The 23,358-nt window shown below is 41.4% G+C and overlaps 1 protein-coding gene across 4 annotated transcripts in view; it reads right to left on the minus strand.

Annotated features, from left to right (window-relative positions):
- The window catches only part of DEUP1 (deuterosome assembly protein 1), a 121,693-nt gene that overhangs the window by 72,338 nt on the left and 25,997 nt on the right, over positions 1-23,358 (minus strand). For 3 of the 4 annotated variants that reach the window (XM_065936821.1, XM_065936817.1, XM_065936818.1), the window contains exons 3-7: positions 22,131-22,302; positions 17,983-18,078; positions 10,696-10,830; positions 5,421-5,534; positions 3,217-3,459 (exon numbers count right to left, since the gene is read on the minus strand). In XM_065936821.1, coding sequence (XP_065792893.1) covers positions 3,217-3,459; positions 5,421-5,534; positions 10,696-10,830; positions 17,983-18,078; positions 22,131-22,302 — 760 coding nt within the window. The remainder of the gene's footprint in view (positions 1-3,216; positions 3,460-5,420; positions 5,535-10,695; positions 10,831-17,982; positions 18,079-22,130; positions 22,303-23,358) is intronic. The other variant, XM_065936819.1, reaches the window with a different exon arrangement.

Below are 23,358 nucleotides of genomic sequence, written 5' to 3' on the forward strand. Positions count from 1 at the left end.
TACCCACCAAATGCCAATAACACCCCTCTTCTCTGCAATGATGACCAAAAACGCATGCAAGCTCTGCCGAGTGCCGCTGGGAAAGAAAAACCACCTCGCAGAGAGTCACTGATTTAAAGGAGCGTCAGCTCCCTGGTGGCTCATGGCGGAGATGGTTAAGAATCTTCCTGCAATGCAGGAGACCTGGGTTCGATCCCTAGGTCAGGAAGATCCCCTGGAGAAGGGAATGGCAACCCACTCTGGTATTCCTGCCTGGAGAATCCCATGGACAGAGGAGCCTGGCGGGCTACAGTCCATGGGATCTCAAAGAGGCAGACACGACTGAGCAACTAACACTTCACTTTCAGAACAATTAGGCAATTAAGATAGTTATACTTATAAACTTTAGTATAAATATCAATCAAAATATTTTATAATTATATTGACTTGTATGAGTAGCTGGGTTTTTATTTTTTTAGTATATATTTAAGAATGTTAATAAGTTAAGTACATTAATAAATGTCTATAAGCAAAAGTCAAAGTGGGTGACATGGACTTTCATTTTTTAAAAACTTTTATTATTGGAATATAATTGCTTTACAATGCTGTGTAGTTTCTGCCGTGTAACAATGTGAACCAGCTACAGGTATGCATAGAGCCCCTCCCTCTGAGCCTCTCCCACCCAGCCCTCACCCCACGCGCCCAGATCATCACAGCACCGAGCTGAGCTCCCTGTGCTACCCAGCAGCTTCCCACCGTCCATCCATCTTACACGTGGTGCCGTATATATGGCAGCGCTCCTCTCCCAGTCTGTCCCACACTCCTTTTCCCCTGCAGGGTCCAGGAATTCGTTCTCTGCATCTGTGTCTCTATTCCTGCTAACGTGGACCTTCCTCAGCCCAGACAACCTACAGAGCCTTCTCAGGAGGCAGGTAAGCCCCCCACTCCAACCCTGCAAGTCTGTAAAGATCTTGGGTGAAGGATGAGTCATATCATGGGTTAGAAGGGTTAATCAATATGGCAATCATGCTAAAGGATGGACACCATGGCCTTGGCCATCGGGAGGTTCACGTCCTCCACCTCCCAGTGACGCATTCACTCTCGGGCTGCACTTTCTCACTTGTCCACAGGAGCCGGAGTGTGACAGGGTGAGCAGCACAGGCTCTCGTTGCTCACACAGAGAGCAGGGGCTGTGATCTGGACCGGGAATGTTAATTTATTAATGCTTCTCAATGCACACACTTCCTCCATTTGCAGCCTTCTTTCTTTTAACAAGATTCTCCAGTGTACTTCTTGGAAAAGTATAAAAGATGAAGTTCTGAGAAGGAGAAAAGTGGGGTTGATAAAGGAAAGCATTATAGAGAAAGTCAGTCACACTGCCATGAAAGGGGAACAGAACCTCTTCCTAGAATATTGGGCAAGAATAGAGATTTCTACTCCACATGTGAGCCAAGAACCAAAAGCTGAACCTCTGTCTATAAAAGACAATGTTCTTGGGCTGTAATAAGCCCAAACAGAACTCTGGGGGGTGATTAAAAGGAATTAATGTTCTTGAAGAATCAGGATCTCACTAAAAGGCAGAACCAAGCTTCATAACTAGAGGCACGGAAGAAATATGTCTCAGGCAAATCAACGAAAACAGAACAAAATAGGTCGGAGCAGAAAACAGATTCCTAGGGACCAGAGCCAAAAAGACCTCAAGAAAGGACCAAGAGAAGTCCTCAGTCTGAGCAGGACAACCTGAAACAAGGGGAGAATTTTCAGGTAATACCCAGAGAAACAATTTCATTTACTGTGACCCTGCTGGAGGATTCAACCACTACGACGACAGCTACAAAGATGTAAATATCAGTTGCCTTTGACGCAGGGCCAGAGGTGTGACCGGTGGCTCCTGTCCCGGGAGATGAAGGGGAAGCAGGCCCGAGGGGAAGGGAAGCCCGTGAGAACCGCTGAACCACAAACCCAGCTCCGCCATCACCGCGGGGCTGAGCCCTAGAGCACAAGAGGAGGTGCTCGTCTCATTCACCTTCTAGAAGTCAGAGCAAACAGCATCAATGTCTTTTCTGTTTCTAGAAACTGTATGAGGTCCTCAGCATTGAGTATTTGTGGTTTAGCTTGGCTTGTTTGTTTACATCTGCTTTCTCCTGGGCATTTGAATAACAGCCCCTCCTCCAATGGAGCTGGAGTTTGGAGTGGGGAGCTGTACTTCTCTGAGAAATGCCGCAGGGCAGGAGAAGCTGGCAGTCTGTGTTCTGACCCCTTATCAGCCTGGGGAACGGGGGACACAGAAGGTGGATGTAGAGAAAGAAGGGCAAGCATGAGGCCCACGTATCATCTCACAGACAGCGCGCAGGAGGACGGAGGCAGTCGACCCAACACTGGGAAATGGCCCTGGAACAAGGGCCTGAGGCGGAATACCTTAGAGACACACTCAGGAGGTGACCTGGGGCCCTGATCTCCACCTGGGGAGGAAGAGAGTGGGACTCAGAAGTGGGATGACACGGAGGAATCGGCAGAAAGAGGCTGAAGGTTTGCAGCGGGGAGGTCTGATGGAGAATGCGAGAGAAAACCACTGAATGTGTCAAGTGACTGGGACAGCCATGAATATGAAGTACACCCTTCGGCAAGAAGCTGGTAATGACCAGTTTTAACGAATGCTACATAACCTTCTTAGTGGTTCCAAGAGAGAGACAAAAAAAAAAAATGTTTGAGTTAAAAAAATTAATCCTTGGAAAAACCACTGATCATATCTATTAATATGGAGTCACCTCCAAAAACAAAACTCTGGGCTACTATTTGGTAAACCATTATGATAAACCTAACAGTGATAAATCACAGGGAGTGATCCACATGCCTTTCATCGAGGTGATTAGAGGGTCAAACCTTAATGGTTTCCTGAGAGTCCGAGGCACAGGGTCAGAGAATGAACGTGGGTTCAGAGGCTGTGGACTGGCTAAAGAGCCACGGTGTTTAGGAACAGAGGTCTGGGAGAGACCACTGTCCTATTGTGCTGGTAATTACTACTGCATTGCTGAAGGTCCCAAGGCCACCTCGCGGGGGACAGTGGGCCCAGGATCACTAAATTCACTCATCAAATAATAATTACTTATCAAGAGGAAGTGTGAACTGAATTTACATGTGTAATAAAAAAAATCAGCTTTCTAATCCATATACCTGTTGAGTCATCATTTGTATAACTCAAGGGCGGTATCAGTTGAAAAATAAATAAATCTTTACCTGGCACTGTCTTTGGTACATTTTCAGTTCTTGTAAGAGCTTCTGATTTTCATCTTGTAACTTATTCCTGCTTAATGCTATTTCACTCACAGCTGATTTTAATTTTTCAATAATAAATTCATCTCTTTCACTGGTTTCACAAGTGGAATCTGGTTCACATATCAACCGAGGAATTTCAGGGCTGCTGTCTTCTATGTCCTGTTTTTTACCGTTTAGCTGAGTTTGGTAACTTTGTGCCTGTTTCTGAGAAATTTGAAAACTGTGTCAGTGAAGTGGGGAATGTTTAAGCTTATATATAAAGTTCAAGAGTGACTGAAAAAATTAGGAAAAAATCTTTAAATATATTATTAGATAATGAAGCTATGTCCTTCATAATTCAGCCTAGTATTTATTCTAAAACCTCAATTTCAGATGGCATAAAGAGAAGTCATATTTCTATAATCTCAGAGCAAAGATACAGAGGGCTTTGGGTAGGAAATTCTTATTCAGCAAAAAATAAAATATAGAAGATATGAAAAAGAGGGGAAAAGTATGGGTTTAATTACACAATAGTTGAAAATGTCTCTATGACCGGAAATAAACAAATCTGGATTGTAAAAAAAAGTTGTCAACACATATAACACGTGTAATTCCCGAAGTACAAAAACTTCTACACATCATAAGAAAGGGCAAATAGCACAAAAGAAAAGTGGGCAAAGTCTGTGCACAGGCAATTCACAGAACAGGAAATGAAAAAGGCTAAGAAACACATGAAGAGATGCCCAACCTTACAAGCAGTCAGAGAAACATAAAGCAAATCAAGCCAACATTACTATCAGTTTCTCAAGTTGGTAAAAATCAAAAGACTGATATTCCATGTTGACAAGACAGGAGTAGTCTTTGACTGTTCATGAACTGTAAATTGCTCTAATTTGTTTTAGAAAATAACCTGCTAATATTGATTAGAAATTTGAATGAACATACCCTTTGGCTCAACAAACATTTCTAAGATTTTTATTTAACAAAATGAGAGTATTGGTATTTAAAGATGTTTATACAAGGACATTTGTTACACTACTGTGTAACAGCAGAAAACTGGAAACAACCTGAGTGCTCATTAATAAAGAAATGTTTGAAAGAATTATGGTATATCTACTATATACTATGGTGTATATGATATACACACACACACACACACACACACATATATAATAAATACTCTGAAATATAATTAAGCAGTGACTCAAAAGGCTATCCACAGTTTATTAAGTAAAAAAGCAAAATTTAAAAAAGAAACATATATAATTTCCATCCAGATTTTCATATGTGTACAAAAGAAAAATTATGTGAAGATAAACACCTAATTGTTTACCTTATTGGTATTAAATGGCTGAGAATGGAGTAGAGGATGAGGTTAGCAATTTTGTCAGATTATTTTGTGCTGTTCAGGGAACATGTATAACATATTCAATTAACTCAAAGAAAGAATGAAAAAGCAGCATATAGGAAACAAACAAAACAGCATCTCACTGGTGTGAATAAACTTTCCAACTCCCTAGGCAAGCTTCCAGCTGGTTACCACCTGCACCAGACCCCAGGCCCCACCTCCCACGCGCCCTCCACCCAGCCGGCCCAGTTCCCCTTCAGCGAACTCGCCTTCTGCTCTCTTGCCTCAGGACTTTGCACTTGTTATTTCCACTACCCCGAACACATTCTCTCCTGTCTCAAAATACCTCCCTTCTTCCCTTCTTCAAGGCCCACACCGTGTTCCACACCTGCTGGAGGACATGCCCTGACTATCTCAGTTCAAATTTTTCTCTTATTCCTGTGACCTCGAAAAGGATTTGAATCCTTTCCATTCACTTGTCATTAATTATCTGTCGACCTGTACCTGTATTATCTCTGTGTCTAGACTGTAAAGTTCTAGGGGGCAGGGACCAAGCCTTCTTAAACGTAAATGACTTGTCATATGCACGCAAAAACATGCTATTTAATGACACAATAACAATGGAGACTTTTAATAGCACCACCTTCTGGGATATATCAAGTCATTAATGATATTTCATGCACTTGTAACTCTACCTAGTGTTGGACCTACTCTGGTTATTTTCCGTTGCTTGGCATTTCTATCTATAGAAAGATTACATGCTGAATGGTAAAGAGAGTAATAGTGTTTAACCTCTAATTTATTCTAATTTAGTATTAGACAGTATTAGAAAACGTACCTGAAATTGATTACACTTCTCAGATAATATTTTTTGTTGAGCATCTAAAGAAACCAGATGAGTCTGATACAGTATCTCTTGTTTGTCCCATTCTCTTGATTTTGCTCTAAATTCCTTTAATAGAGAGAGAAATAGAAGCTAAAAAAATGATTCATTTTAAAGCACAATAAATAAGACCTTTCATTTGCACCTTTGTTCTGAGAAAAAAGTATGGAACTTAATCTGCATTTTTTTAAGAAATAAGGATTTTGTTAAAAAATTTTTTCTTGTAACAAATACTGATTACTAATAATGGAGTTTTAAACAACTCTTTGCATCAACCAGTACTTCCTTTTTATTTGCTAAGGGGACACCAGAAGTTTTTTTCCCTTCTTTATACTCAGTCACCAAACCTGCTACCTTGTTTGTGAGGGGTGCGGCTTGGGCTAATTTAGTGACTCACCAAACCTGCTACCTTGTTTGTGAGGGGTGCGGCTTGGGCTAATTTAGTGACTTTGTCCCCTGTGGCTTTCAGGGGAAGCCAAGAGCGATCAGTTCTCAAGAATGGAGCCGCCATCTCAGGCCTCCCTTAGGCAGAACCAACTGGGCTGAGCTGAAAGAAGGGACGCTCAGTTCTTCACGCTTTTGCTCAAGTTGTGTCTTCATGGAGAAACGATTATCTGTTCACAGATTTACAAGACAAAAAGGATGTGGCTTTGGGGACCCTGAAGAAAACTTCACAGCTTCAGGCTTCCCTGGTGGCTCAGATGGTAAAGAATCTGCCTGCAATGTGGGAGACGTGGGTTCAGTCCCTGGGTTGGGAAGATCCCCTGGAGAAGGGACCAGCTACCCACTCCAGGATTCTTGTCTGGAGAATTCCATGGGCTGTATAGTCCATGGGGTTGCAAAGAGTCAGACACGAGTGAGCAACTTCCACTTTTTCTATTTTGCCTGGGGCTGGCCGTTACATCTTCTCTTTCTGTCCAGGCTGTAAACAACTTAAGACTAAGTACTAGAGATTTCATTACTTTCGTATTGCTTCATTTCTTGAATGTACAAAGAAAAGCACAGTATTAGTATTTCCAGAAATGTAAACAGTTCTCACTCAATTTTGCAAAGAAAATAACACAGCTGGAAAGAAACCCTATAGCTACTAAGTCCATATGAGGTATTACTGAATGTAGATACATGGCATGAACATATTGATGTTTCCAATCATCAATTCAGCAGTATTAAGCACCTAGTGTCCAGCAGGTACTGTGGAAAGAGGAGGATTTAAAAATAAACATGCTTAAAAGAAACAAATTTTTCAAAGGAAAAAAAATAAGGCCTGAGGGCTTCCCAGGTGACTCAGTGGTAGAGAATCTGCCTGCCGATGCAGGAGACCCAGGAGATGCGGGTTTGATGCCTGGGTCTGGAAGATTCCCTGGAGGAGGGTACTGGCAACCTAATCCAGTATTCTTGCCTAGAGAACCCCATGGACAGAGAAGCCTGGCGGGCTACAGTCCACGGGGTCACACAGAGTCAGACACGACTGAGCACACATGCACATAATAAAGTCGGGAAATGTACATGTAAACAAATGATTTTACAGTATTAGTACAATAACCGTGCCACGAAAAAGTCATACAGATGATGCCACGATTATCTCAGCCATCTCCAATGATACATCAAATTGGAAAAAGGTTCATTTGAACTATTTTGAGAGATTGGTGGTGTTTCAAAGATGGCTGAAATGACTGGATTGGCTATCCAGGAAAATAAATATACTAATTTAGAGAATGAAAGCTATATCGTGTTTAAAATGAGAATATGGCATTTCACATTTTCTACAGAGTAATGATTTTAAGGAATTTGGGGGGAAATCTTCATTTTATAAATCCACAAGCTCCCAAAAAATCAGTGAGGGAAGACTTCACTACTAAAGTAGTAGGCTTTTATAGTAATTAAAAGTGACCTGAAATTGAGTGGCGGTAATAAAGTTGAAGAAATATAGATAAACCCTGTTTTAAACATAGACTATATTTATTAAGATAAATGGAGACAGTTCATTTAAAGTAACTGACTTTGATTCTGACATTTGACAGTTTTAAATAAGGTACATGAAAACAGGGTCTTCAGAAATAGTGACAAATTTATAAAACTAGGCTCTAATAAAAAAAATAGGTTAAATTTTCAAATCAATACAAGGTGCATTATAAAAAATGTTTAGGAAGGAGTTTTTAGAGTCTGAATTAAAATGTGGCTAAGGTTGACTTGCACAGTTCACATCTTGCAATAATATGATATGAACTGTGCAATAATACTAATACTGATAGATATAAATGCAATAATACTAATATATACACCCAACAACCTCAATCTTGAAAATAAACATTTCCTAGCATGCTATAAGAGAAGGCAGGAACACTGGTCTCTCCCTTAAAAATTCTACAACAGGTAGGAATGAGGCCAAACAAGGCTACAAATGTGTGTCATGAACATGTCAGCTGGTACTTATAATAGTCCTGGCTTTCTTGGTCTTAGATGTATTGGTTTCAACCACACACTATCCAGTAGTTATGGGGCCATGCAGAGACTGAGAAAGAGACTGTAAGAATTTGGTAGATACTGGAGATATCAGCCCAGGGTCCAGTGCTGGCACGTCTGTACACTTGTCTAACCCTTGAGATTAAGTTCTCCATGGATAGAAACCTTTTCTGGGTCTTTAAGGTTGAGAATGGATCAGAGGCATTAAAATCAGTTTATAGCAGAAGTCATATTGTTAAATATATATTTTAATCCCTCTACTAAATCTTGAGAGGTAGAACGAACATTTCTTTAGGTCAGGGACTCTATGAACCTTCATTTGTAAAATAGTTTTAACTTCTTCTTATGAAAATTTTCATACTTATATAAAAGCAGAGAGCAAAACAAGCTCCTGTGTACCCTTCACTCAGATTAACTCCTGTCAAGTCAGTCCATCTGTATCTTATCTCTACCTTTATCACTCGAGTATTTTAAGGCAACTTTCAGGCCTCATGTGTTTTTACCCCAGATGCTTCAGAGAGCATCTAAACACACATACACACACACGTTTTCCTCTTCCATAACCACAACGTCACTTGTAAGACAATCTTAACCCCACTTATTGGTGAAAAATGTGTCTCCGTGAGGTCATCAGCTTGTCCAAAGGTCACAGGACAAATAAGCGAGACAGTCAGGCCCTATTTTAAGCTGTAAACTGTCAAGTTCTTTCACTGGAGCAAGCTGTTTCCCACTGTTCAATCATTGTATCAGTGTATACGTGTTTGTCCCAAAGGAGAAACATGCTTAGATGTAGGCTAAAACTGGGACAGTCCATCTCCTACACTAATTTTTCAGCTGCCTCTAAACAAAGACAGGTACATGAAGTGTTTCCTTTATGATATAGATGAAACTGTATTTATATATTATGCTAAAAAAATTTTGTATAAATACAAATATATCACATATTTGCTACTAATTTCCACTATAATTTCATGAGGTACATTTTACTTATTTAGATCTCTAAATGTAAAATGTGCACAAAGTACTTGATACTAATTTAATGCTTTTTCTTTGAACAATTTATATGAATGTAGTTCTCCCACTAATCCCCATGAGAAGTCAATCAAATGAAGAGTCAGTGATTTAACCGCATTTACAGTGAAAGCCCATGTATATTATATCACAATCTTTGGGTATTTTCTGTGAGACCAGAACATTCTAAAAATAAGTCTAGTTACACCATTGCAAATGGCAGGAAGTTATACAAAGTGCATTTTCCTAGAGGGTCATCCTTACTTAGTAGTAGTAGTTTTATATTTTTAAAAATGTATGCTCCTTATGAGGTACAATATAAAATTTACAGGAATTTAAAAACTAAAACCAAACACTTCCAACAAAATTCTTGAAATAGGCTGGTTTTAGGGCTGTGGTTTGAGTGGTTTTTTTTTTTTTTTCCTGCTCTGAAAAATATTTTGGAGGAAAATTTTGAGAAGGGCTGTTAACTGAAGAGTCAGAGGACAAAGATGAAGAAGTATAAAACAGGACAATGACAGTTAGGAGGAAGACAGAGATAAGAGGCATTAGACACAGAAAGGGGCAAATCTGGGCTGGAACAGGAGTAGTAAGAAAGGAAAACATCAAAGGTTCCTAAGAGGTTTCTACCTGGCTGATTGGGACGCACAGTGAGTGAAGGCAAAGTCACTCAGTCATGTCCGACTCTGCGAGCCCATGAAATTCTCCAGGCCAGAATACAGGAGTGGGTCACTTTTCCCTTCTGCAGGGGATCTTCCTAACCCAGGGACTGCACCCAGGTATTCTGCATTGCAGGTGGATTCTTTACCATCTGAGCCACTAGGGAGGCCAAGGGTAGCCTATCCCTCACCCAGTGGATCTTCCTGACCCAGGAACTGAACCGGGGTCTCCCGCACTGCAAGCAGACTCTTTACCAGCTACGCTATCAGGGACATAGAGAGCCATTAACTATGAACAAAGCAGAAGAAACCGAAATCATTGGCTGGCTGTGGGGAGAAACTAATGTTTAGGGCTTGAGAACAGTGGGAAAACAAAAAAACCCTGAGAGGGATAACATGATAGGGGTCAACTTGAGGTCAATTAGAAAACAATAATTGAGCCACAGTGGGAATTTAGCTAAGGTTAGAAAAGGAACTCACAGCAGACTATCTGCTGTTTCATGGCCAGTAGCAGGAATGCACAAGGGCACAGGGAAGAAAAATCGCTTATTTTTTCCAAGGTTGGAAAGTTAAGAGGATTGAAATAAGTGTTTCTATGACATGGTTAACCTTTTTAGGGACTGAGATTTTAGGAGTTCTGGGTGACACAGGGTCGTTATATTGGAGTGAAACTACCTCTTTAAAGAAAAGATCCTGAAACTTCAAGTTCTGTTCTGAAAATTGCTACGAGGCTTCATTGAGACTTAAGTACCTAATAGTTAAACAGCCATTAAAAGATTTATTAGACACTCTCTTTAACTGACCCCAGGGATGTCCTTCAATTTCACTCAACATCTGCAGTTTCTTCGAACACTTTTTGCTCTCCAAAATGCCGATATGTAAAAGAGATGTATAAGTTAAAGTGATGTTTTAATTCACTAAGTGCCTGAAGGAAGGTGCGCTAAGAAAATATCTTCAATGGGAAGCAGGTTTCTAACGGTGCTTTGTTACCACAGTGGTGCATGACACGGTGCATTCTGGAGACAAACAGCCCTCACCACCACCACCAAAAACCAATCTTAAAACATACAAGGATAGACTAAGACAATATAGCTTACCTCTACTTTCTGGTTCAAATTGTTCAGTTCAAAGGGCATTTCCTCTTTGAGGTGTGGTACTTCTTTTCGTCGAAATTTATTTTGTTTCATCTGGTGTAATCTCAGTTTTTCAAAGCTATTAGTTAGTTTGGAAAACTGTAAATAATAGAGAATGCTAACATTTTACTATTGGTTATTTATAACTTGATTTCATGATAGTTCTCTTGCATACCTCTTTCAAAATTTAAGTCATGATTAGGAAATGCAGTAAAGCTTAAATGTTCCAATTAGTGAAGCTAGAACCAGTTATTAAAACTAAATTGTTGAAGCTGAACACAATTCAGCTTTCAAGTAAATTTGGAACTTCATTGACTGCACAGTTTAACAACAATTCACTTGATAAAATGTTTTGTCCAGTTTTATCTTAACCATATATAGAAAAGCTCACAATTTAAAACAACCCAGTTTTTTTCTTTTATTTAGTGCCATCTTGTGTTGACAATTTTAATTTCAATAACTCAATCTATAAAATGACCAACTTATACTTCTTTTAAGGAAACGGAGGAATTAACATAAAAAATACAAACACCCTTATGTTGATGTAAGTTAAAATAAAATTAAATATAAAGCTTGATATAATCTTTCTCTTACCAGTAATTCTTGTTATAACTTAAGACTGTAATTTTTTTCTCTTGTTCTACCTTCAAATATTAGATTAAAAGCCTCATGGTCTATCAACATCTGTTAGGAAATTTCTAAATAACTGTTTACAAAACTTGTTTTTCTTTTTCTTTTGAAATAATTATAGATTCACAAGAAGCTGCAAAGATATTACAGAGAGATTCTGGGTTCTCTCCACCCAGTTTCCCCCAATATTTACACCCTAGTGAATTCTGTACAGTATCAAACTCAGGAAACTGATGTCAGTACAATATGTGATCAATGTAACAAGAGTTCACTCCTTCTTATTGCTCAGTATTATACCATGCCATAGACGTAAACACAGTTTGTTTGACCATTCACATATTGAGATATTTTTGGTTGTTTCCAGTTTTTGACTATTACAAAAAAAACTATGAACAATTGTGTCTATTTTACATCTGAGAGTTATGCAGTCATTTCTGCTTCCTTTTTCTTTCTCACATAGTTTTAAAAATTGAGATACAGTTCACCTACCATAAAATTTAGAGTACTACTTCATTGGTTTTTAGTATATCCAGTTGGGTAATCATCACATTATCTAATTTCAGAATACTTTCATCATCTCCAAAAGAAACCCTGTATCTATTAACAGTGACTACACATTTCCTCCTTCCTCAAGGCCCTAGCAACACTAATCTCTGTTTCTATGGATTTACCTATTCTGATCATTTCATATTAATGGAATCATACAATATGCAACCTTTTGTGTCTGGTTTCTTTTACTCAGCATAATGCTTTTAAGGTTCATACATGTTGTAGCATGGGTCAATATTTCATTCCTTTTAATGGCTGAATAATACTTCATTGCATGGATATACCATATTTTGTTTATTCATTCATCAACTGTCAGACATATGGATTGTTTCCACTTTTTCAATATTATGGGGAAATGCTGCTATGAACATTTGTGTAGAAGATTTTGTGTGGATATAGGTTTTTATTTCTCTTGGTTATATATACCTAGGAATAGAATAGCTGAAACTAGAAACTGAAATGTAGACACTGTAAGTTTAATTTTTTAATGAACTGCCGAACAGTTTTCCGAAGTGGCTGTAGCATTTTCCACTTTTCAGTGGTAATGTACAGGGCTCCAATTTCTCCATATCCTTACCAATGCCTGCTTTTATCCATCATTTGATTATAGGAATTAGCAGGTGTGAAGGGATATCTCATTATGGTTTTGATTTGCATTTCCCTAAGGAGATGGCTGGATGACATCACCGACTCAATGAGCATGAGTTTGAGTAGACTCTGGGGGTTTGTGATGGACAGGGAGGCCTGGCGTGCTGCGATTCATAGGGTCACAAAGAGTCGGACATGACTGAGCAACTGAACTGAACTGAACTGAACTGAACTGAATGACTAATGGCATTGGGCACTTTTTCACATGCTTATTTGACCATTTATATATCTCCTTTGGAGAAATGCCTATTTATATCTATGCCCATTTTAAAATTTGATCATTTGTCTTTTTACTATTGACTACTAAGAGTTTTTTTTTTTTTTAATTCTGGATATGAATACCTTATTAAATATATGATTTTCAAATGTTTTCTCCCACTTTGTGAGCTTTTATTTATTTATTTATTTTTTGGCGTGCTTTGAAGCACAAAGGTTGTTAAAATTTTGATGAAATCAAGTTTATCTAATTTTCTTGCACTTTTGGTACCAAATCTAAGAAACTGTTGCCTAGTCCAAAACCATTAGGATTTACTCCTGTTTTCTTCTAAAGAGTTTTACCCAGATCTAGTTTTTAAATTTAGGTCTTTGATTCATTTTGTGTTATTTTTTGTCTATGGTTTAGGTAAGGGTCCAATCTAGTTCTTTTCGTGTGCATATCCAATTGTCCTGTCACTGTTTGTTGAAAAGACTATTCCTTTTCTACTGAATTATTTTTGCACCACTTCTGCTTTCTTTTGATTAGTATTTGTAGGGTATATTTTTTCTATTTTTTTCTATCTTTTTACTTTCAACTTACATATGTAATTATATTTCAAATGAGTTTCTGGAACAAAGCATTCAGTTGGGTCATATATTTTTTATTTACTCTGCAAATCTCTTTTAACTACTATATTTAGACCATTTTCATTTAATGTAAGTATTGTTATATTAGTGTTTAAGCCTGACTTTGTTTCATGTTTGTTGCCTAGTTTTTGGTTGATCTGTTTTAGTTTTCCTGTCTTTCTCTGCGTTCTTTGAACATTTTTTAGAATGCCATTTTAATGTATCTATAGTATTTTTGAATGTATTTATTTGTTTAGCTTTTATAGTTATTGCTCTAGGTATAATATTATACATACATAGCTTATTACGGTCTACTGGTGTTGACATTTTACTAGTTCAAGTGAAGTTTAGAATCTTAGTTCTCTTTGCCATGACCCATTTCTGACGTTATTATCTTAATTATTTTCTCAGTATACATTAAGAACCACTTTAGCTATTATTATAATTTTTGCTTCAGTTGTCAAAAAATTTAGAAAACTCAAGAGAATTAAAATCTACTGCATTTATCCATGCTTTCACTTTTCCAATTTTTTCTGATCATTTCCTTCTTACCAAGGAGAAATTCCTTTAGCTATTCTTTTAGGGTAGGTCTATTGGTAACAAAACTTCTTTGTTGTTGTCCAGTCGCTAAGTCACATCTGACTCTTTGTGACTCCATGAACTGCAGAATGCCAGGCTTCCCTGTCCTTCACTATCTCCTTGAGTTTGTTCAAACTCATGTCCATTGAGTCGGTGATGCCATCCAACCATCTCATCCTCTGTTGCCCCCTTCTCCTCTTGCCCTCAATCTTTCCCAGCATCAGAGTCTTCCCCAGAGAGTCAGCTCTTTGCATCAGGTGGCCAAAATATTGGAGCTTCAGCTTCAACGTCAGTCCTTCCAATGAATATTCAGGACTGATTTCCTTTAGGATAGACTGGTTGGATCTCCTTGCAGTCCATGGGACTCTCAAGAGTCTTTTCCAACACCATAGTCCAAAAGCATCAATTCTTCCACACTCAGCTTTCTTTGTAGTCCAACTCTCACATCCATACGTGACCACTGGAAAAACCATAGCCTTGACTAGATGGATCTTTGTTGGCAAAGTAATGTCTCTGCTTTTAATATGCTGTCCAGGCTGTCTTGGTTGCTTTTTAATATGCTGTCAGATTGGGTAATTTCTATTGTGCTGTGTTCAAGTTCACTCATTATGTATGTCTTCTATCCTCTCTATTCTGCTTTTGAACCCATCTATTGAATTTTTTAGTTTGATTATTGTATTTTTAAGTTACAAAATTTCTAGCTGCTTGTTCTTTATCTTTTTCTTTGCTAAAACATTCTGATTTAATTTGTTTCAAGCATGTTTGTAATGGCTCATTGAAGCATTTTTATAACAGTTACTTTAAACTCCTTATCAGATAATTCTAACAACTATATCAACTCAGTGCTGGTGTCTCTTAAATGACTTTTCTCATTTAAGTTGAGATCCTCCTTGTTTTTGCTATGATGTGTGATTTTTTAAAAATTGAAACCATTTTGGGGTATTGTTATGTGACTCCAGATTTTGTAGAAATACTGTGTTTTAGCAGTCCTCTTCTGACAGCGCTCCAGCAGGGAAGATGGAACGGTGCCTCACTGCTGCCTCGTGGGACTAGAGTCCAGGTCTTCACGTGGCCTCAGCCGGTCACTGGGAGGAGGCAGGTGTTCCTGGTTGCTGCTGAGTGGGAGCGGGAGCTCAGGGTCCGCACACTTTCACTGGCACACGTTGACAGAAGGGGCACAGATGCCTCGTGACTGCTTCTCGCGTGGCCTTCAGCGGTACTATGGTGAGGGAAGGAGCCCTGTTAGCACAGAGGCGGGAATGTCCAGACCCTCGTTAGGCTTCCCCAGACGCCACTGCAGAGAAGGGCGCTGCACCACCACCAGAGGTGCAGAGGAGCCCAGGTTCTCCTACGGTCACCCTGACACCACCGACTGCGTTTCCACTGTCTGCTCTGACTCCCCGAGGCTGTGGCCTGGACTACCTCAGTAGAGGAGGCGAGGGTGGAGCCGAGGCTGTCAACTCGGTCTCTGCTGCTGAAGTGGGTTTGCAGCTGTAGTCCTTTGGCTAGAGTCATGCAGTTATTATCAAAAAGCTTTTAATCTTGGTAGGCTGTCTTTCTTCGGGTCTTTCAGTTGCAAGGAGGAGGCTTTCTTCCTCTTTTGGTTTGTTTGTGCCCACTGGAGAGTCTGGCCTGCTGGCTTCTCTGTTATCCAGTCTATGATATGAGAGGCAAAAAGAAATTCCAGGAACTCAACACCATGTTTTGCCTTGGGTCCCAAGGTCCTAGTTGGTCTGTCTTTCCTCTCCACTTCTCAGTCTTACGTTGTTTTATAAATAATGCCCAGGATTTCTAGTTGCATTTAGCAGGAGGAATAGGGGAAAGTACATTGACTCCACCTTTCCAGAAGAATAAATCTCAAATGCATATAATATATATAAAATTAGAGTTTTATAATTTTAGAAGGAAAAGAAAATACACCATTTTAAAAAAGGAAGCAATTTCAAAAGAAAGTTTGGTCAGAGTTTTTTAAGACTGAACATGGTAGAACGTATCCTTAAGGTATTTTAGGAAAATAAGGTTGTAAATAAATGAAGAATTTCAAAGAAGGGAGCAGCAGAGTGAACTAGCAGCAACAAAAGCATGTTTGCCACAAGGTATCATTTTCTGCTTAGAAAAAATGACATATTACTAGCTATTACACAAACTGAGGCAAATCCACAGTACTTTTCTCTTTTCCTTTTACCCTTCTTTCCTCTTCCTTCTCTTCTGCTTTTCTTCCCTCTCTCCCTTCCTTTCTTTTAGCCACAGGAGAAAAGAAACGTGGAAAACTGCAGTGGAAGCAGATGGCTGTTCTCTCAACAACAGTGTAGTGTTTCCAAAGTGTATTCTATGAAATACCTCTTCATGTGTTTACATTGCAGCTGGGCTACAGTGTTCACTGGTTTCAGTATAAAAAACAAAAGGGTTCCCTGGTCAAATATGTTTGAAAAACAGTGGATTAAAAAGGCTAGATGGATGTTTTTAGAGCAGGGCTTCTCACAGCCTACAACATGCTCCTATGTACTGTAAATGTCCAGCAGCAAAGGCGTCAACAGAGTTTCCTAAGCTCTCTGTGCTGGTGCACACAACAAGTTTTTGTGAAAACGGCTGTAAATAGAGTTGTTGGCTAGTTGGCAGCCAAGTGATAAAACAGATGCAAAGCATCAGATGGTCAGAATTCATACAGTAAACGACCACTCAGTGTCTGTAAACAAGCCCAAACTTTTTAACAATAGACATAAAAAAAAAAAACCCCAGAAATTAAAGATTTGGTAAGCTGTGACTGAACTAGTTAAACGTAATTTACAGATGGTACTTAACTTGTATCTAGATCTCTGTATTTTTTTCAGACTTATTCTAGATCATGTTCTCTTTGTTTACACTGAATTATTATAGTGATTCAATATTTACGTTGCTATATTAGAGCTTCATCTTTATATTAATAGAAAAAACAAGGTTGTTTGACTTAAGTGTTAAATGTTTCAAATCTCAGCTAGGAAAATAAGCATATTAAGTTTCATAATTCAAGTTACCATCTAGCAGAAGCTATTTAAATTGAAGGCAAAATATCTAGATAGACTTAAGAGCTAGTCTTGTAAGATAATACCCATTAAGTGCATCAAATACTTCATAATCCTATCATAATGGCTGATCACTTCCCTAAAAAGGTATGTTAGGAGGAGCTTTAACTACTTTGGGCTCCCTTAACCATATTACCATTTGTGAAATCTCTGCACTTCAATAAAAGTTGGTTGTAAAGTAAAATTCATAATCAAACCATTTTCCCCATTGATTAATTTACTAAGTGAAGCAAGGATGTAGTTAGTACCTTCTAGACTTGAGATGCTGAGATGCTTATTGCCCTATGTGTCATCTGTGTGAAGAAAGAAACTTTTTGCTTGTCAGCACAGTGGGGAGCATGACATAGGGATAAATCAGAAAGAAATCCCTCTCACCATGTAAGCAGAAGCCCTCTCATTTATGAAACACCTATGCGTAACAAAGCAATAAAGATCAGTTTTGTTCTTTCAATGATATATTTTATAATAGTGAAAGTCACTCAGTCATGTTCAACTCTTTACAGCCCACGGACTGCAGCCTGCCAGGCTCTCTCTCCATGGAATTCTTCAGGCAAGGATACTGGAGTGGGTTGCCCTTTCCTACTCCAGGGGATCTTCCTGACCTCCATATTTTAAACTGCCATAGAAGAAGGACACCCCTACTAGGGAGCAGTGACTAATAAGTTGATATTTTGTTGTTGTTTTTCACATAGCTAATTATCATAATATAATCAGTTAGTCATTTGATTAATAGAAAGCCATTAGTCTGGCAGTGTGCTAACAGCGATAGAGAGCTGACAATCTAACACAAGAGACAAAAACAATATTCAGAAAACAACGAAAGACAGGACCAAACATATAACCTGTACTTAAAATACAACAACTTTTGCTTATATTAAAATACTTAATTTTAGCAAAATTAACACAATATTATAGGTCCAAACATCAAAACATGATAGTAAATTGTAATGAGTTTCTGTACTTGAGCTTTCAGGGTTTGTAGTTGTCCTTCGTAATTTTGAGTCATTGCTAAGTTACATTTTTCCAAACTGTCCAACTTCTGTCGAAGTAACCCCACCTGCATTAAGAATAAAATTTGATTTTAATTTTTCTAAATTTTGCCTGACAAAATCAGAAAATGTACAAAAGAGGAGTACAATTCAAATAAAACCACTATATCAAACCAAGAATAAATATTTGTACTGTGGTTCTTAGAATAGTCATTAATAATTAAATTCACAAAAAACAGATGTTGCTAGGGCTATTCCACTGGGTACACATTAGGACAGTATGGTATGGATGTTGAGCCTTCTCACTGGAACATTAAAGCAAGATTTAAAACTTACTTTGCATTGTGTTTTTGGGAGACTTATGTCATCACTCTTGGGGCAGAACCCCTGCCAACACATTTCAGCCTTTATTTCAGGCTCTGCTGCCTTCAGTGGGAGCCCTGTTTTAGTAGTGTTATGGAATAATTGTTACCTTCTTTCTTTTTTTTTTAATAAAAACAAACAAATTGAAAAGAAAAATAGGACTTCCCTGGTGGTACCGTGGGTAAGAATCCACCAGCCAATGCTGGGAGCGTGGTTCGACTCTTGGTCTGGAAAAATTCCATGTGCCTCAGAGCAAGTAAACCCCTGTTTCACAACTACCGAGCCCATGCTTGAGACCCCGGGCTCTGCAAGTGCAGAGCCTCATGCTGCAGTTACTGACGCCCATGGGCCCAGGGGCTGTGCCCTGCAACAGGAGCAGACACCGCAATGAGCAAGTGCAGAGCCTCACGCTGCAGTTACTGACGCCCGTGGGCCCGGGGGCTGTGCCCTCCAACAGGAGCAGACACCGCAATGAGCAAGTGCAGAGCCTCACGCTGCAGTTACTGACGCCCGTGGGCCCGGGGGCTGTGCCCTCCAACAGGAGCAGACACCGCAATGAGCAAGTGCAGAGCCTCACGCTGCAGTTACTGACGCCCGTGGGCCCGGGGGCTGTGCCCTCCAACAGGAGCAGACACCGCAATGAGCAAGTGCAGAGCCTCACGCTGCAGTTACTGACGCCCGTGGGCCCGGGGGCTGTGCCCTGCAACAGGAGCAGACACAGCAATGAGCAAGTGCAGAGCCTCACGCTGCAGTTACTGATGCCCGTGGGCCCAGGCGCTGTGCCCTCCAACAGGAGCAGACACCGCAATGAGCAAGTGCAGAGCCTCACGCTGCAGCTACTGACGCCCGTGGGCCTGGGGGCTGTGCCCTGCAACAGGAGCAGACACCGCAATGAGCAAGTGCAGAGCCTCACGCTGCAGTTACTGATGCCCGTGGGCCCAGGGGCTGTGCCCTCCAACAGGAGCAGACACCGCAATGAGCAAGTGCAGAGCCTCACGCTGCAGTTACTGATGCCCGTGGGCCCAGGGGCTGTGCCATGCAACAGGAGCAGACACCGCAATGAGCAAGTGCAGAGCCTCACGCTGCAGCTACTGACGCCCGTGGGCCTGGGGGCTGTGCCCTGCAACAGGAGCAGACACCGCAATGAGCAAGTGCAGAGCCTCACGCTGCAGTTACTGATGCCCGTGGGCCCAGGTGCTGTGCCCTCCAACAGGAGCAGACACCACAATGAGCAAGTGCAGAGCCTCACGCTGCAGCTACTGACGCCCGTGGGCCCAGGGGCTGTGCCATGCAACAGGAGCAGACACCGCAATGAGCAAGTGCAGAGCCTCACGCTGCAGTTACTGACGCCCGTGGGCCCGGGGGCTGTGCCCTGCAACAGGAGCAGACACTGCAATGAGCAAGTGCAGAGCCTCACGCTGCAGTTACTGACGCCTGTGGGCCCGGGGGCTGTGCCCTGCAACAGGAGCACACACCGCAGTGAGCAAGTGCAGAGCCTCACGCTGCAGTTACTGACGCCCGTGGGCCCGGGGGCTGTGCCCTGCAACAGGAGCAGACACCGCAATGAGCAGGTGCAGAGCCTCACGCTGTAGCTACTGACGCCCGTGGGCCGGGGGGCTGTGCCCTGCAACAGGAGCAGACACCGCAATGAGCAAGTGCAGAGCCTCACTCTGCAGCTACAGACGCCCGTGGGCCCGGGGGCTGTGCCCTGCAACAGGAGCAGACACCGCAATGAGCAAGTGCAGAGCCTCACGCTGCAGCTACTGACGCCCGTGGGCCCGGGGGCTGTGCCCTCCAACAGGAGCAGACACCGCAATGAGCAAGTGCAGAGCCTCACGCTGTAGCTACTGACGCCCGTGGGCCCGGGGGCTGTGCCCTGCAACAGGAGCAGACACCGCAATGAGCAAGTGCAGAGCCTCACGCTGCAGTTACTGACGCCCGTGGGCCCGGGGGCTGTGCCCTCCAACAGGAGCAGACACCGCAATGAGCAAGTGCAGAGCCTCACGCTGCAGTTACTGACGCCCGTGGGCCCGGGGGCTGTGCCCTCCAACAGGAGCAGACACCGCAATGAGCAAGTGCAGAGCCTCACGCTGCAGTTACTGACGCCCGTGGGCCTGGGGGCTGTGCCCTCCAACAGGAGCAGACACCGCAATGAGCAGGTGCAGAGCCTCACGCTGTAGCTACTGACGCCCGTGGGCCCGGGGGCTGTGCCCTCCAACAGGAGCAGACACCGCAGTGAGCAAGTGCAGAGCCTCACGCTGCAGTTACTGACGCCCGTGGGCCTGGGGGCTGTGCCCTCCAACAGAAGCAGACACCGCAGTGAGCAGGTGCAGAGCCTCACGCTGCAGTTACTGACGCCCGTGGGCCCGGGGGCTGTGCCCTCCAACAGAAGCAGACACCGCAATGAGCAAGTGCAGAGCCTCATGCTGCAGTTACTGACGCCCGTGGGTCCGGGGGCTGTGCCCTCCAACAGGAGAAGACACTGCAATGAGAAGCCGGTGCAGCTAAGAGTAGCCCCTGCTCGCCACAGCTAGAAAAAGCCCAGGAGCAGCAAAGAAGACACAGCAGAGTAAAAAATAAAAAAAGAAAAAATGTCTAAGAGGAGTTCATAGGGATTTGGCTTACAGAATTTGTCTGCTTAAGCAGCACGTGAGCCTTCTGTTTGCACATCTGGGTTGTGACAGGACCAAAACTCAGAAAGTAGCCCTTGCATGTGCAATCTCATGACCTGCCCCTACTGATGACTACGTTAACTGGGCCAAACAATAACAGAGTTAACCAAGACAAAAACTTAAGTTCCACTGAGAGTCCATTAGAGATAGAAAAACAACTGCAGAACAAGTTGACTGTTGATGTTTTAATTATTAGCATATGATCAGTAAACATGTCTTATGCCTTATCCCAGAGAAAATTCACAGACATGAAAGTCCACGTCAGGTGAAGCGTATGACTTTGCTGAACTCCGCAGCAGGCCCACGAGCACTCGGATGTCCCTCCAGCTTCACCAGCTTGGCCGCAAGCAGCCCCCCCAGGCCCAGGACGCTCCTCCTAAGTGGTGCACGTGCTCGGTCACTCAGCCAGGTCTGACTCTTGGCAACTCTACGGACTGTATGTAGCCCACCAGGCTCCTCCATTCACATGATTCTCCAGGCAAGAATACTGGAGTGGGGTGCCAATTTCTATTCCAGGGTATCTTTCCAACCCAGGGATCAAATCTGCATCTCTTGTGTCTCTTGCTTTGGCAGGCAGATTCTTTATTACTGAGCCATGTGGGCACCCAAGTATACACATACCCCCTTCACCGAACTCTTTTCTCTCTTGACCTACAATCAAGGTCTTTATCTTAAACTTCTTTTAGGAAAGACTTTTCTAGCAGATGAGAAAAGGCAAATGCTCCTGACCTCTGCCTGCTCCAAAGGTACACCTCTGATGGCTACTTTGTTTCCCTGGCAGCAAAAGCACTGACATCCTTGCTTGAAAACAGTATTTCACGTACATGTCAAATATTTACTTTCCTAGATGGCATCGACTGGACTCTGTCTGTCCGAATTGGCAAATTACTACAGGTTTAGGCTCTGCTTGACACTTATTTGATAGAACACATACATTTAGCACATTGTGACAGAATTCCAGGGCATTTCAAGCTATTGCTGATGCTTATACAAAGTATGTGTGATGAAAAACACATTCTGATGGAACTAGCACTATTTGTAACAGTCTGAGGAATGAACAATTTATTAACACAGCTATGCAGTACCTCTTGACCTTTCTGTTCCAGACACGTCTGTGCATTTGCCAACTCTTGATCCCGAAGATCTAGTCGTGTCTCCAGAGCTCGCATCTTCCTTTCCCAATCCAATTTTTTGTTGTTTACCATGATGTCAATTTGTTCCATTAATTCCTGAAGCTCAGCCTCACAAGGAGAAGCTCTGGCAATTGTAGAAGAGTGAAATGCATTTTAAAAGACTGAAATGTGAGAACAAGAAATCTTATGATTTTGGTTTGAATATCTTGATCATTATTTTCTCAAAATTTTCAATTATTTAAATGGGAAGAATTCTGAAAACTAGAGGCTAACATTTTAAATTAAAACCAAAAGCTAATTTCAGAGCTAACAGAGTATATACTTTTCAGTGGCATTTTAAAAAGTACAGCTGTGCTATAATATAATGCAATATATTGATAAAGTTAATATATTGATACAATTAAAATCTACATTTCTCTTCCTACGTATCGTGTGGATTACATCAGAAATAAGGCCACCGTAAATAAAGTTAATTTAAATATAATAAATTTTAGAGTGGGCTAATTCGAGGAAAATTCTTATTATAACAAATAATCCCAGGGACTTCGCTTGTGGTCCAGGAATTAAGAATTCATCTTGTGATGCAGGGGATGTGAGTTCGATTCCTGGTCTGGGAACTAAGATCTCACATACAGCAGGGCTACTAAGCCCACGAATCACACCTACTGAGACCTCAAGCTGCAACTAAGACCTAATGCAGCCAAAAACAAATAAATACATAAGTATTTAAAAAATAATTCCATCCTCTTACATGTAAATATACATATACTGATGTGCTTATCATAACCTGAGCAGGTTTGATGGCAGGCTAGAAAATAATTCCATCCTCTTACATGTAAATATACATATACCAGTGTGCTGATCATAACCTGAGGAGGTTTGATGGCAGCTAACTGGGGCCTCACAGGGCCTGCCAAGGCCAGAGGAACAGACCCAGGCAAGGAAGGACCAGTTTCACAGGCACCTGGGCTACACTGCTGCTCCTTCAGGACAGAAGCTTGATGCCATCTGGCCGGTGGTGTCTGCTGGAAGAAAGCTGATTGGGCAGGTGTGGGCAGAGTAACGTAAGATTTTAGACAGTGCAGATATTATTGGTCAGAGAAGTAGCAATAGCTGGTGCTAGGAAGGTCTACGGTGTTTGAAACAGGACCCTTGGTGCGAACTAGCATTATGCAGACTG

Source organism: Muntiacus reevesi, chromosome 5, assembly GCF_963930625.1.
Source record: "Muntiacus reevesi chromosome 5, mMunRee1.1, whole genome shotgun sequence".
Taxonomy (NCBI): Eukaryota; Metazoa; Chordata; class Mammalia; order Artiodactyla; family Cervidae; genus Muntiacus; species Muntiacus reevesi.